The sequence below is a fragment of the Ursus americanus genome, chromosome 21, assembly GCF_024610735.1.
Source record: "Ursus americanus isolate L20-20 chromosome 21, mUrsAme1.1.p, whole genome shotgun sequence".
Classification (NCBI taxonomy): Eukaryota; Metazoa; Chordata; class Mammalia; order Carnivora; family Ursidae; genus Ursus; species Ursus americanus.
In genome coordinates this window covers 42,200,899-42,216,026 of record NC_142147.1, presented here as the reverse complement: position 1 = coordinate 42,216,026, position 15,128 = coordinate 42,200,899, and the positions used below count along the sequence as shown (strand labels likewise).

Sequence of the window (15,128 nt, the reverse complement as noted above, 5' to 3'; positions counted from 1 at the left end):
TGTGTGTGTGTGTGTAAATAAAGGTTTCAAAGTCTGACACAACCGACCTGAAAAAAAGGAGAGACCATAACTCATACATACAAAGAAATATGTATCTTTGAAAAATGGTATTTACAAAGACCATTTGACAACACAGGAGAATAACACTTTTTAGTGAAAGTGTAGGACATAATATTGTAAATGAAGTATAATTTGATTTTGGAAAAATAATAAAAATTAATCAAGGGGCACCTGGTTGGCTCAGTCGGTTAAACATCTGCCTTCGGCTCAGGTCATAATCCCATGGTCCTGGGATTGAGTCCCACATCAGGCTCCCTGCTCAGCAGGGGAGCCTGCTTCTCCCTCTCCCTCTGTCCCTGCTTGTGTGCTCTCTCTCTCTCGCTCACTCTGCCTCTCAAATAAATATATAAAATCTTCTTTAAAAATTAATCAAAATATTAACATTAGTTATTTGAGTGAACACATTTTATTTTTTCTTGGTAATCTTTTTTGAAATCTCTAAAATAATAGTTATTTTATTTTATTTTATTTTATTTTATTTTATTTAAGTAGGCTCCCCGCCCAGCATGGAGCCCAATGTGGGGCTTGAACTTAGGACTCTGAGATCAAGACCTGAGACCAGATCAAGAGTCAGTTGCTTAACCAACTGAGCCACCCAGACGCCCCATGTTGTTATTTTAAAATCATAACAATTGAATTTAAATCATAATATTACATTTAAAAAGAAGAAAACTCAACAAACAGAAGTGGAGCCATTTTTCCAAATAAGTGAACATTAGGTATACGGGTGCTGTTGGGCTATAAAACCAGGCTGGACTATCCTTCCCTCTAACAGGGAAATTACAGGGACCTACAATTAAATGGCATATCTTTATTAAACATTTAATTTTCAGAAGAAAGAAAGCAAAGAAGAAACCCCAACACACCTTGGACATTGCTTGTAGAAGTTCATTGTGCATTCTTTCCTTCTCTTCTGCACCTGGAGAAGGGAGGAACTGGGAGAGGAAAAGTAATTGCAAACCACAATGTTTTCCTTTTTTCCCCAACTGGTCTGGTCAGAAGTCAGCTCCAGTCCCAGCCCCAGCCCCCACCACACACCGGGAATGGAGATCAGAGAATGGAGCATCCTGCCTAATCCGTTAGTCAGTAAAAAGCTGAGGTCACTGCAGTCAAGGGGTTATAATCTGACCAAACTTCACAGAAGCTCCCTCGGGACAAAGTTCCGAAGTTACAATCTTACATATGACAGGAACCCCATACCCAGACACATAGTGCCCTATACCTTGGGCACGGGCATACTGAAACCAATGCGACAAGCACTCCACACGCGCGCACACAGAACTGCACCTGGTAACACAGGACAATCGCAGGTACTCCCCCCACAGTGTCGCAGGGTCACAATCACCATAGGGACACACACAGTCACAACCCCACAATGATAGGCAACCGATATTCTCACACAGGTCTCAATGTCACAATCTCTCTCACACAATCTCACAACCTCCCCTTTACAGGCCGCTCCGCCCGCACAGGCCGGATGACCCGGCTCGATGCCTATCTCCGGGCTCCTCAATTTATGCCTTTCGGGTCTCCCGGCGTCGCAACCTGCACAACTGAGCCGGTTCCCCCGGGACCGAAGGACTCTCACCTCACGGATCTAACGGTCCCGCCAGGCGTGACGAAACGTTCGCGTTCCTGCGAGAACAGCGACGCGCCACCGGGCCCTCTGGGAAATGTGGTCCAGAGATGCACCCGCCGCCAATTCCTCTCAGCGCCCTGCCTGGACCCTCCCAAAACGACTATAACTGCAATTCTCAGCGTCTGGCCAGGTCTAAGGGTTGCAAAGCACGGGCCTTATGCGCGGGACTGGCTCGTCGGCCTCCTCACACAGGAAACGCAGACCGCTTTCTGGCCGGAAGTTGAATCGGGCCGCGAAGCCTTCTGGGAGGTGGTGTGGCGCTCAGGAACGTCCGTTGGGAGGTGGGCGCGAAGGGATGGTTCGGCGTTACCGGCCCGTGCGTGGCCTGGGTCTTTCTGTGGGTCGCCTTCACCCATTCCCAGAAACCGCGCGCTGAATGCGCATTCGAGCGTTTCCGGCAGGTGACGCTACCGCGTCCCCGCAGCGGGGCATGAGGGAGGGGCTTGAGCTGTCTGGGCTGCAGGGCGGTGAGGCTGATGGGGAGGAGCCTCTGACGAGGCCCAAAGAGTCCGGAGTGGTCGCAGTGCAAAGTGCTCGGGGTGGGAATACGCTCCTGGAGAGTGGTTGGACTTGTTGGACCAAGAAATTGTGGTGGGAGTCACTGTGTGTGTGTGAGTGTGAGTGTGACTGTAGTGATGTGTGTGATTGGATGTGAGTGTGATAGACTAATTGTGATGGGATGTGTGATTGTGGTGTGTTGTGTTATGGTGATGTTTGTGGTTACGTGTGGTTGTATGGTGTTTGTGTGGTTGTGAAAGGTCTGTGGTTAGGTATTTGTAGTATGTGTAGTGGTTCTTGTCTTGAGTTGACTTCTGTATAGTGTTTGTCATACCTGATAACTGCTTGGGAAAGAAATCGGTATAAAATTTTGTATTTGGTTTTAAGCAGTGCTCCCTCCCCTTTGGCCACTCCTTAGTCTCCTTTGCTTCCTTTTTTTACCCCTAGAAGTTCTTGCTTCTCTTCTGTTGCTTCCCAGTTTTCCTGTCGATCTTTTCCAGATTCATTATCTCAACATCATATGGCTGTCCTCTTTTATCATATGTATTATTTAGCTATTGCCACGATATTAATGCTGCCTAACAAACCACCCTCAAGTCAGTGGCATATAACGGCATCATTTATTCTCATGTTCACCTGTTTCCTGGTTCTCTGTTCAGCTTATTTAGGCTGGGGTTGACCAAGTAGCTAGACTGCAGGATAGATTTAGATCTGCTCCTCCACATGTGTTCCTTCTGCTGCTCAGGCTAAGAGAACAGTGGTTACCAGAACCTGTTCTCATCATGGATCACCAGAGCACAAGACAGACCATACAAACACCCTTAAAAACCTCTGCTCCTTGGTATACTAATAATAGGTTAGCCAAAGCAAGCCACATGGCTAGGCTTAATGTTAATTACACCCAAGTGGGAGGACAATGCAGAATTAATGGCAAAGAGTGTGAACATTAGGAGTGAAGAATTGCAACCAAGATTTCAATCCACCACATTAGGGAACATGCCTCTTTATCCTGGTGAATGCCTTTTTAGTCCAAGTTCTCTTTTGTCTGATAATATTCCTTTATAGGTTTTGTTATTGTATTATCCAGGAATTTCGTTTTCCAATCCCTTCTATTTATGTTTTTATGCTACAGGTGTCTTGTAAAGAGTATATTGCTGGGCATTTTACCCTTTTATCCTGTTTTGAATGTTATTTTAATAGGTGAGTTTAATTCATTTACGTTTATTGGGATTGCTGATATAAATTTGTTTTCTATTTACTGTGGCTTTTTTATTGTGTCGATTTAGCTTATTCCCCTTTTTTTCTCCACTGCTCTGGTTTCTGTTCGTTTCCTTGAATTTTTAACATGCATACTTAACAAAACCTCAACTTAAGACTTTAGAACACTTGAACACCAAACTACCCACCTATTTCAATGTTATTCTTGTCTAATATATTACTTTTTCTGATTTCAAATTCTCCAAAATAGTAGAATTCATTTGTTAAATGTATATATATGCATCTTTTGTCCATATATAAATGTGTATGTGTCTTTTTATGCATATGTGTATATGTGTGTATATGCATATATACTTTTTAATTGTGATAAAATAGGGATAACACATAACATAAAATTTATTTTTTGCACCCCCATTTTCATTGCAGCATTATTTACAATAGCCAAAATAGGGAAACATTCATCAACAGATGAATGAATAAAGAAAATGTGGTATATATGTGCAATGGAATATTATTCAAAGAAGGAAAGCCTGCCATTTGTGACAACATGGATGAATCTGAATAACATTATGTTATGTGAAATAAGCTAGTCACAGAACAAATACTACATGATTCAATTTGTATGACGTATCTAAAATAGATTCAAGAAGCACAAGAATCGAATAATGATTGCCAGAGCCTGGGAATAGAGGGAAATGCGGAATTGTTTTTCCATGGGTACAAAGTTTATGTTATGCAAGAGGAATAAATTCTAGAGATCTGTACAACATAGAACCTATATTAATAGTACAGTATTACGCACTTTGTTAAGAGTATAGAAACAAAACACAACACAAGGAAATTTTGGGAGGTGATGGATATGTTTAATATCTTGGTTATAGAATTGATATCATGAATATATGCATACGTCCAAACTCATCAGGATGTGTACATTAAATGTGTGCAATTTTTTGTACATTAATTATACCTCAATAAAGCTAAAAGCACAAAAACATTTAACATTTTAATTATTTCTAATTGTAGAGTTCAGTGGCATTACATTCATATTGCTATACCCTGTCACCACCATCTATCCATAGAACTCTTTTTATCTTGCAAAACAGAAACTTTGTACCCATTAAATAATAACTCCCCATTCCTTGGAGTTCCCAGTCCCAGCAGCTTCCATTCTACTTTCTGTCTATACGAATTTGACTACCCTACATACCTCATATAAGTTGGATCATACAGTATTTGTGGGGTTTTTTTGACTGGTTTATTTAACTTAGAGTAAGGTCTTCAAGGTTCATCCACGTTAAAGCACGTGTCAGAATTTCCTTCCTTTTCAAGGCTAAATAATATTCCAATGTATGTATACACCACATTTTGTTTATCCATTCATCTATCATTGCACACTTGGGTTACTTCTACCTTTTGACTATTGCAGATAATACTGCTATAAATATGGGTGTACAAATATTTGTTCAAGTCCCTGCTTTCAGTTCTTTTGTGTATGTACCCAGAAGTGGAATTTTTGGATCATATGGTAATTCTGTTTTTCAGTTTTTGAATACCATACTGTTTTCCATAGGGGCTACACCATTTTAATCAACATATTTTTTGAGCACATACCATCAGTGGCAAAGAGAGATTTAAAAAAATCCCAGTTTTCATGGAGTTTTTATGAGTGGCTACACAGACAATGTGTATGGTAAATAAATTATATAGTTAGTGATAATTGCCTTAGAGGAAAAAAATAGAAATTGTGTGAGGGATAATAGGAGTATCTCAAAATTTATTACAATTGAATGTTTCTGTTTTATTCTGTTCTGTCATACAGTACAAGGATTAGTCTACTCTCATGTATAATATTTTTTTTACCCTGTACCTAGTAAAGGCTCAAAGCAGATGATAAATTAATATTTCTTAACTTAGCCATTTTATTCATCCAGTATCATTGTGGTGTGAGTATAATTCTCATTTCGGATGAAGAGTGTGGGAATTCTAAATTTCAAATGTCTTTTACCTCGATTGCCAAGATAAATAGGAGATGGAATAGCTGCAACTCTCTTTTACTCCAAATCTGGGGTTGCTGCAAATCTGAATCTTTTCTCAAGTGTTTGGTTCAACCTGGGTTGCTGAGTCTTTGAGTGTTCCTCCAGATTCTTGCTGTCTTTGCATACAGCATCTCTGGTAGTGACTCCTGGGAATGTGGACTATAAGCAAGGAAGCTAATTGTTTGGGACTGTGTTAGTTATCTACTATTGTATACCAAATACCTCAAAATTCAGTAGCTTAAACAACAATAAACATTTATTATCTCACACTCTGGGGTAGGGGGATCAACTTAGCTGGATACTCTGGCTCAGATATTTCATGAACATGCAGTCAAGATGTTGACAAAGCTGCAGTCATTGGAAGTCTAGACAGGCTTGGAGGATTTGCTTCCTAGATGGCTGGCAAGTTAGTGCTGGCTGCTGGCAAGAGCCTTTTCCTAGGGCTGGTTGAATGTCTTCATGGCATGGTGGCCTACTTCCTTCAAAGTGCATGATTCAAAAATGTGCAATACAAAAACCACAATGTCTTTTATGACCTAACTTTGGAAGTCACACACTGTCATTTTTTGCAATATCGTATTGGTTAAACAGGACAACTCTATTCAGTGTGGGAGGAGTGTACAAAAACCATGAATACCATAAGGCAGTGATCATTGGAAGCCATCTTCCAGAGGCTGGTTACCATAGGGATCTAGTGAGAAAATATCAAGTAAATTGAATTTATATCATAAGCCCACAGGTCCTGCCTCTACAAAGATAAGACAGATCTGTGATGTGAGTAAAAGGAAGCCTGGAGAGCAGGTATCCATCATGGAAGGAGACCTTCTGACCTGAGAATTCTTCTGGAGGCTGGAGAGGCCTGAGATAGAGTGGACCCTGGAATTGCTGACTCTACAGCTTATCTTAACCCTTCTGCCCTGAGTGGGCAAGACCTGAATGACATCTCAACCTTCAGAGATCAGCAGTAGCTGTGTGACAGTGGAGCGTTTAACCCAGATGATGGAAAGGAGAGGTGAGGTGGCTCAGAGACGGGCAGAATTTAGGAAAGAGAGACTGTACATTTAGGGGCAGAGAGAGTAAAGAGTTAGGAAATTCAGTACTCCTACCAGGAAAGTTCAAATGGATGTTATTGACTGCAGGTTAGACATTTGTTTTTTATTTATTCACTTGACTATTGTTTTATTTTTTAAAAAATTTAAATGTAATTTCTGTTTTTCTTACATTTACATTTTTTTAAAGGGCTGTTAAATATATAACCATAAACAAAATTTCCTACTCTATCCTTTCTCATGCCTGGATCCCACTCCCCAGAGGCAACCATTTTGAACATTTTGGTATTCAGCTCCATTTTCCTGAATAATATCCTTATACTGCTCATGCTTGATTTCTCAGTTTTAGATATTTCCTGTTGACTTTTGACAACGGAAATAAGAATTTATCTCTGTTTTCTACCTAACCTCTTTCTTGTCTCCCTCACCCCACCCCTCCCCCATCCACCTTCTCCTTGCCCTTCTTTCTAATGTGGTGTTTTATTAGAGGTTGAAGGTTGACCAAATGTCAGGATCTACATCTATTTTGGCGGGGGAGGGGGGGTGTTAGTCCTTTTCCCCAGCAAGAAGTCGTAGATTTTGCTTGAGGAGTATAAGCCAGAACTGCTTTTGGAAGACAAACACAGTAGGAAGTTGGGGGTGGAGAGGACACACCTCATCTTTCAATATTACAACTTTCACTTAATTCCCTTATTTTCTCTACATTGCTCCAACCCCTTACATTCAGTTCTCATCCCACAGTCCTGCCTGCAGAAATACCTAGTGCCTCCATTCCTAAGCCTTTCGAGGGTTTGCCAGGGTTTCCCCACCCTTCCCCAACCCTCACTTAAGCTTCAGCTTTCTCTAGTTAAATTAGATAATAGTCATTTGTCTGATCTCTGGCTTCCAAAATTTTGTTCACATCTCTTATCTGCTGAAGTCTTCTATGTTCTTTATCTTTATGAGACTCAGCTTCCTTTGTTCCTTTACTTTCATTTTGGTTGGGTTTGGGAGAGAGCAGAAGTAAATGCAAATATTCATTCTTAACATTTTTATTTTTATTTTTATTTTTTTATTTTTTTAAAGATTTTATTTATTTGACAGAGAGAGACAGCCAGTGAGAGAGGGAACACAAGCAGGGGGAGTGGGAGAGGAAGAAGCAGGCTCCCAACGGAGGAGCCCGATGTGGGACTCGATTCCAGAATGCTGGGATCACGCCCTGAGCCAAAGGCAGACGCTTAACGACTGCGCCACCCAGGCGCCCCCATTCTTAACATTTTTAATCTGAAGGCCCTAAATTTTTTAGATCAAAAAATAAATTAACTAAGTTGTTTGAAAATGTCATTAGAATTGTGACTGCATTTTATTCCGGTATATGAGTGGTTCACAATGCCAAAACCTGTTCCTGATTCAAGTTTTTCCACATTTTTTACAGTGCTTCATAAATTATATAATTCTTAAACTTTGTGGTATTTATTATTATGTACTTGAGATAAGATTTCTATTAAGAATAAAATAACGGCTAAGTGAAATAAGTCAAGCAGAGAAAGACAATTATCATATGATTTCTCTCATCTATGGAACATAAGAACTAGGAAGATCGGTAGGGGAAGAAAGGGATAAAGAAAGGAGGGGGTAATCAGAAGGGGGAATGAAGCATGAGAGACTATGGACTCTGAGAAACAAACTGAGGGCTCAGAGGGGAGAGGGGTGGGGGAATGGGATAGGCTGGTGATGGGTAGTAAGGAGGGCACGTATTGCATGGTGCACTGGGTGTTATATGCAACTAATGAATCATCGAACTTTACATCAAAAACTAGGGATGTATGGTGAACTAACATAATAAAATAAAAAAATTAAAAAAAAAAAGAATAAAATAACGGGATCCTAGGGAAAGCTTATATTGTCAATAGATTCATAGGGCACCCTATACTTAGCCCTCCAGAAACTCCCATCCGACCCTGTATGGTAACATTAGTCTTTCATGTACATTTCAGCATCTCCACTGCCTGGTTGTGGTTAACATTTCTCAATGCTCTGAGGATCATTACAGATGGTATTATAGGCACCTGGTACTGAAGATTTCTATAGGCCTTTGTCTGGAGCTCTGAAATAAATCTGCTTTATTTTTTTTCCCTCAGCTTGGCGTTCTCAGGACTCTGGCCTTTTGGAGGAAGAAGAGGATATGACCAGGTCTCTTGTACGTTTTAAGCATTTATTTGTTTCCTGCATTATTTTGCAGTGCAGTTGCGCAGGTTACCTTAACCTATCAGTAAACTGGAAAAAAACTGAATTGGTGAAAATTAAGGTGAGGAAATATAGAAGATCAGAACCAGCTGCAGTTTGGGATATGGGTGTGCAGAAACAGGTCTATACGAAGTTACTAAGTTGAGTTCAATTTGAATGTGAGCTGAAGAAATAAAAGCAAACTGGGACACAATGTTTATTCCATAATTCATGCTGTTTATGAGGGAAAAGCTAATAATTAAGGAAAGAGAAAGCTTTTCTAAGACTTTTTTCTTTAAATAATCACTATACCCAACATGGGGCTCGAACTTACAACCCCGAGATCAGGAATCGCATGCTCTACCGACTGAGCCAGCCAGGTGCCCCTGGAAAGGGAAGGCTTTTCATTGGCACCTAGGTCAAAAAGAAATTCCAAAATAATTCCATAATTCTTATAATTTTAAGATCAGTTTTTTTAAAAGTCTGTGCTGGCCAATGATTAAAAACTAAAATTATCTGGAAGAGTAAATGGAACATGTCTTTCAGATGATCCTACATATATATTTTCTTTGGTTGAGATTTTTACAAATTGAACTAAAATATACTAGCATTCTATGGGAAAATCTTAAAGTTCTTGTATCCTTAGCTTTCCACATCCTTTTTTATTTTTTTTATGGCCTCAGTAGATGCAGTATTCTTTGTCTTCTTGCAAAATTACTCATTCTCCTTTGCTCTTGATTAATTTTGTTTCCAACTCTGGAATCCCTCACACCCCTGTATTTTAAATATTTTCTACTTCGTTACCTCTTTTCCTCAGTTCATAATTCCCATCCTGAAACACACAAACACACTTCTTTCGGACGTATGATCATGTGGTTCATGTGGTTATTTCTCCTGTTGGCAGAGTGGTTCTCTAGGCCTACGGAGACTTGGGTTCAGATCTTGGCCCAGCAGTTTACTAAGTGCATGATTATGGGCAGGTTTAATCTCTTTGGCCTCAGCTACATTGTTTGTAAATGAGGACAATAATCATACTTATCCCATAGGAATAATGCGAGGGTTAAATGCACATAGTAAGTGCCCCTGAAATGATAAGTATTGTTGATAATTGTTAGCTATAGAAATCCTTCCTACCTGAAAAGGCCTTGGGATATGTTGGCTATATTCATTGACTTGCGTTTTTTAGTTTAACATATGAAACCAATGAGATAAAAGAGAAGATGCCTGATTTGGGTTCATACAGTTAATCCTTCTCTTCAGTAAAACTACCATAAACACTGTAATAAGGCAAAACTGGGAAAAGTTTTTATAATACATATAGCATAAATATACTAACAATTCTTAAAAACCAGTGATTAAGAAAATAGAAAATTATGTGAAGAACATGAAGAGGCAGATGGAAGAAATAAAAGTGGCCAGTAAATATTTTAAAATTCTAATGTCAGAAATAAATAGACCATTCAGGGTGCCTGGGTGGCTCAGTTCGTTAAGCGACTGCCTTCAGCTCGGGTCATGATCCCAGGGTCCTGGGGTCAAGCCCGCATCGGGCTCCTTGCTTTGCAGGGAGTCTGCTTCTCCTTCCTCTGCCCACTTATGCTCTCTTTCATTCACTCTCTCAAATAAGTAAATAAAAATCATTAAAGAAAAAGGCCATTCAGATGTGCAGATACTTTTTTTAGGTGTATTTTGAATTGGTACGTAATGACCATGTTTTATAAGAACCAAATAATTAGTTCACACGTGCATTTTCTTTATATAATAAAAAGCTGGAGATCAAGGAGTTATGATCTACAAATGGGATACTCTTAGCTGTCAAAAAATTCATAACAGTTCCTATCAGATATGAGAGCCAGAATGTTTTGAACTATCAATTAGAAGTGGACTGCCCCCATTTCTGGACTTGCAGTCCCAAATTCATTCTAGAATACGGATATAAATATAGTCCATGGCAGCTTTTATTTATATGTGAATAGACGACAGGTAGAAAAGCAGCTAGAAAAATTTCCTACAACAATAATGGCTTTATTGAGTACTTTTTATGTGCCAGGTATATTATGCTATAAACTTCATATAGCTTATTTCATGTATTCAGTATCAGAAGCTTGTAAAGTAGATATTATTTTAATTTTTACGAAGAAGGGAAGTAAAGCACAGAGGTTAAGAAGCTGACAGAACTTCGTGCATGAAGTGTGTAATAAAGCCAGAATTCAAACACATACAGACTGACTGTCAGGCTACACTATGATACTATACAGACTGAAGCCCACTCCTGAGTGAAGGAATGCCAATTTTGCCAATTGACTGTTCATATTATTTGTTTTATATTGTTAGTCCTTTTTCTACTTGAAATTAGGGAATTTTAAGAATGCCTTCTTTAGCATTAGGATTTATATAGATACCTTTTCCTAATCTGCCACTTTTATGTTGTTATGTATCTTTTGTTGTATAGAAACTTTAAAGTTGGATAGTTATATTTAGCGTATGATAAATGTGTGCATACATGTAAGAATTCATTCAACATTAATATACAGCATCAGTATTTAATAGTCCTTTCTTTCATGAGTTTCCAGTGGTGTTCTTTTCTAAGACATCTTTCATAATGTTAGGTTATTGAGATAGTCTGTTTTCAAAACTTTGTTTTTCGTAGTCTTTAGTCCAATTGGAACTTAATTCTGTAATTGATTTTAGTAGGAATTTACTGATAATTCTATCACTAGAATTTTTTTTACATGTAGAAGACTAGTTGTTCCAACACTATTGTTAAATAGAAATTTCTTTTGTGATGCCACCTTTATCATGTGCATGCTTTATTGTTTCTAGGCTCTTTATTCCGTTCCTTTAATTTATTTGTCTACATCTATACCAGTACTGTACTCTCTGTGTGTGTACGTGTGTGTGTTTACATTGTTTTAATTACTGTAACTTTAAAATAACCCTGTTGCTTAGGCAAGGATTTCCCACTTCCCACCACACACATGTTGTTCCTAGTCTTTCAGAAATTTCTTAGCTACTTCGGGACGCCTATGTTTCTATTTGAATTTTAGAATCATTTTATCTCATTCTAAAGGAATAAAAATCCTGTTGGGATTTTAACTGGAATTGCAAATAATTTATAGACTAATTGGAGAAGAATTGAATGAAATTTTTTTTCTATCACAAAGATGTTTCAAGTTAAGGGAATCTGTTACTATAATTCATCATATTCAAGAAAAAAAGATAATCAGCTTCATAGAGCTGCTAAAATATTTTTAAAAATCAGAACTTCAAAAAAAAATTTAAATAAATAAAAATCAGAACGTCAGATTGTAAAAGAATCTATCCATAAAATAGGAGTAAAAGGACACTTTCTTAACATGATATTATTAACAATTTTCCACACATAATAAGCTAAAAGCCAGCACCATGTTTACTAGGGAAAATTAGACACATTCCCACCGAAGTCAGGAACACAACCAGATTGCCCACACTACCACATTTATTTAACTATAATTCTATGTGCCTAGGCATATAACAAAGAGAAAAAAAATGGAAGATAAAAATTGGGAACGTGCATGCAAAATTATGATGTCTAGATGATACAGTTATATATGTGGGCAGCTGAAGAGAAATAACAGCTGAATCCAATATGGACACAAATTTAATTTATACAAAAACCAATATCATTCTCTATATACAACCAGCTGAAAAATAAAATAAAAGATGGTAAGAGTAGAAACAAAACCATAAAGAAAAAAAGTATCTGATGTATATAGGAGAAAAAAAACTGTTAAAATATAAATGTGGCCTGAAAGAGGATTTAAGTACATTTTTAAAACACACTTTTTGGATAGGATCTATCATTATTAAAGCAATATAACTTCTTTTAAAATTAATCTTCAGACTTACCTGAATAAAGATTCTAAATATTCTGGGGCACCTGGGTGGCTCAGTTGGTTAAGTTTCGCCTTAGGTCATGATCTTAGGGTCCTGAGATCAAGCCCCACAACTCATTCAGCAATGGGGAGTCTGCTTGAGAGTCTCTCCCTTTCCTTCTCCCACTGCCCCTCCCCCCACTCACACTCTCTCTGTCACTCTGTGTCTCTCACTTTATTTTTTTTTTTTAAAGATTTTATTTATTTATTTGACAGAGACAGAGACAGCCAGTGAGAGAGGGAACACAAGCAGGGGAATGGGAGAGGAAGAAGCAGGCTCATAGCAGAGGAGCCTGATGTGGGGCTTGATCCCAGAACGCCGGGATCACGCCCTGAGCCGAAGGCAGACGCTTAACCACTGTGCCACCCAGGCGCCCCTGTGTCTCTCACTTTAAATAAATAAAGATAATAAATCTTTAAAAAAAGATTCTAAATATTTTTCTTTGAGTAAGGCAAGTCTATTCAAGCTGAGTCTAGAATATATTTGAAAAATAGGAATATAAAATATCCAAGAAAAAATATGAAAAAATGTGTGTCATGCTCCAAGTTTTAAAAGGCATATTTAATATTTGTATAACTAAGAAAAAATCCTTTTTTAGAAAAAGTTGCCAGTCATCATACATACCACAGAACTGATATATAATTGCCTTTATGCCTTTATTATAAACTGATATATATTTTTTTAAAGATTTGTCCTATTAAGGATCTTTTTTTTTTTTAAGATTTTATTTATTTATTCGACAGAGAGAGAGACAGCCAGCGAGAGAGGGAACACAAGCAGGGGGAGTGGGAGAGGAAGAAGCAGGCTCAAAGCAGAAGAGCCTGATGTGGTGTTCGATCCTCTAATGCTGGGATCACGCCCTGAGCTGAAGGCAGACGCTTAACCACTGTGCCACCCAGGCACCCCTGTCCCGTTAAGGATCTTAAAAATGAAGGAAAGGAAGTGCTGTGATACCAGCAAGAACTTTGGAAATGTTAAGTCTTGAGGAGCTAGGGGCCTACCCATCTTTTTCTTGACTCTCTCTGACAGGAGAAGAGATAGAAGTTAATGACACAAATTTTGAATTTGTTTTTTAAGGCTCAATCCCTTTTGTTCCTTGTTACTAATATGGCATATTTTTAATAATAATTTTTTATTATATTATGTTAGTCACCATACAGTACATCCCTAGTTTTTGATGTAAAGTTCCATGTAATATGGCATTTTTATATGTAAAGAGAGTTAACATCTTGGAAAAGTAGCCTATTATAAAGTACTGATTCATCATTTTATACAGTCAGAAATTAACCCATATTTACTTCTAGGTCTTTTGTTACTTGTTCTATAGGTTTTGTCAGGAATGTAATCTTTGTTTTTTTTTTTTTTTTCTATGAGATTTATGCTCATTCACTAGCGTTAGTGGAAAAGATGTTTTAATGCTAATTTATTAGAACTAGTGGAAAATATGTTTTCTCTTCTGCTGTTTTTCCTTATCTTTGTTATGGTCTATATTCCATTGGGATTATCTATTCCTAAAACATTTATTGAATGATTAGTGGGTCCCAAGCTTAGTTCTGAGTACTTCTCACCTTTTGTCTCCTTTAGTTCTTAAATCAACCCGTTGAAGAAAATGCCACTTTACAGATGAGGAAATGGGGGAGGCTTCTCCCTGTCCTCCCTGCTCGTGCTCTCTGTCGCTATCTCTGTCTCTGTCTCTCTCTCTCAAATAAATAAATAAAATCTTATAAAAAATGAACAAAAAAATAAATAAAAGCCCATTGCCTAATCCAAGGTTACAATTTACACCCTTATTGTTGTTTTCTGTTTTTTAAACTTTGTCATAATATCTCTAGTTTTAAGATTAGGTCTTCATTCTCCATCTTCTGTATTTGTCATCATCGTTCAACATTTTCCTCTCTTTGTTATTTTACTTTACATCCTAGGAGAGCTTCTTAGATCTGACCTCCATAATCACATTGACCATTCTGTTCTTTCTACCCTCCAATATCTATTAAAAAAATATTTTTCATCTTGTGAATATTTTAATTCTGCTGTTGAATCTCTATTATGTTGGCAATCTTGATCCTGCCCATTTCCTTTTTCATCTCATCCTGGTTTTACATCTCAAGCCACATCTCTCCTCCAGCACAGAGCTTCATCCTCTCTCCAAGCACACCTCCATATATTCACCAACCTAGAAGCTCCTACACCCATGTTTTCTTCTAAAAATTTCATAGTTTTAGCTCTTAGATTTAGGTCTTTGATTCACTTTGAGTTAATTTTTGTACATGGTGTGAGGTAGGGATCCAGCTGCACTGTTTTACATTATATATGTAATCTGGTTGTTCCAGCACCATTTGTTGAAAAGACTATTCTTTTCCCCAGTGAATTGCCTTAGCACCCTTGCCTAAAATAAATTTGCTAAAATGTGAGGGTTTATTTCTGAAATCTGTTTTATTCCACTGATCTATGTCCTTATGCCAGTACCATACTGTCTTGATTATTGTAGCTTTGTAGTATATTTGAAATTGG

The 15,128-nt window shown here is 38.0% G+C and overlaps 2 protein-coding genes across 18 annotated transcripts in view; one reads left to right on the top strand and one right to left on the bottom strand.

The window, feature by feature from the left end:
• ZNF829 (zinc finger protein 829) overlaps nt 1-1,786 on the bottom strand; it is a 29,012-nt gene extending 27,226 nt beyond the window's left edge. For 2 of the 8 annotated variants that reach the window (XM_045805261.2, XM_045805262.2), the window contains exons 1-2: nt 1,649-1,786; nt 927-995 (exon numbers count right to left, since the gene is read on the bottom strand). In XM_045805261.2, the coding sequence (XP_045661217.1) occupies nt 927-959 (33 nt within the window). In that variant the 5' untranslated portion in view covers nt 960-995; nt 1,649-1,786. Of the gene's footprint in view, nt 1-926; nt 996-1,098; nt 1,627-1,648 lie in introns of those variants that run through there. The other 6 variants (XM_087871124.1, XM_087871127.1, XM_087871130.1 and 3 more) reach the window with 5 other exon arrangements.
• A 63-nt stretch (nt 1,787-1,849) lies between these two features.
• The window catches only part of ZNF568 (zinc finger protein 568), a 41,024-nt gene continuing 27,745 nt past the window's right edge, over nt 1,850-15,128 (top strand). For 2 of the 10 annotated variants that reach the window (XM_087871068.1, XM_045805207.2), the window contains exons 1-4: nt 1,969-2,100; nt 3,330-3,397; nt 6,184-6,463; nt 8,621-8,679. In XM_087871068.1, coding sequence (XP_087727194.1) covers nt 6,388-6,463; nt 8,621-8,679 — 135 coding nt within the window. In that variant the 5' untranslated portion in view covers nt 1,969-2,100; nt 3,330-3,397; nt 6,184-6,387. Of the gene's footprint in view, nt 2,101-2,126; nt 2,291-3,329; nt 3,398-6,183; nt 6,464-8,620; nt 8,680-15,128 lie in introns of those variants that run through there. The other 8 variants (XM_087871067.1, XM_045805209.2, XM_087871066.1 and 5 more) reach the window with 8 other exon arrangements.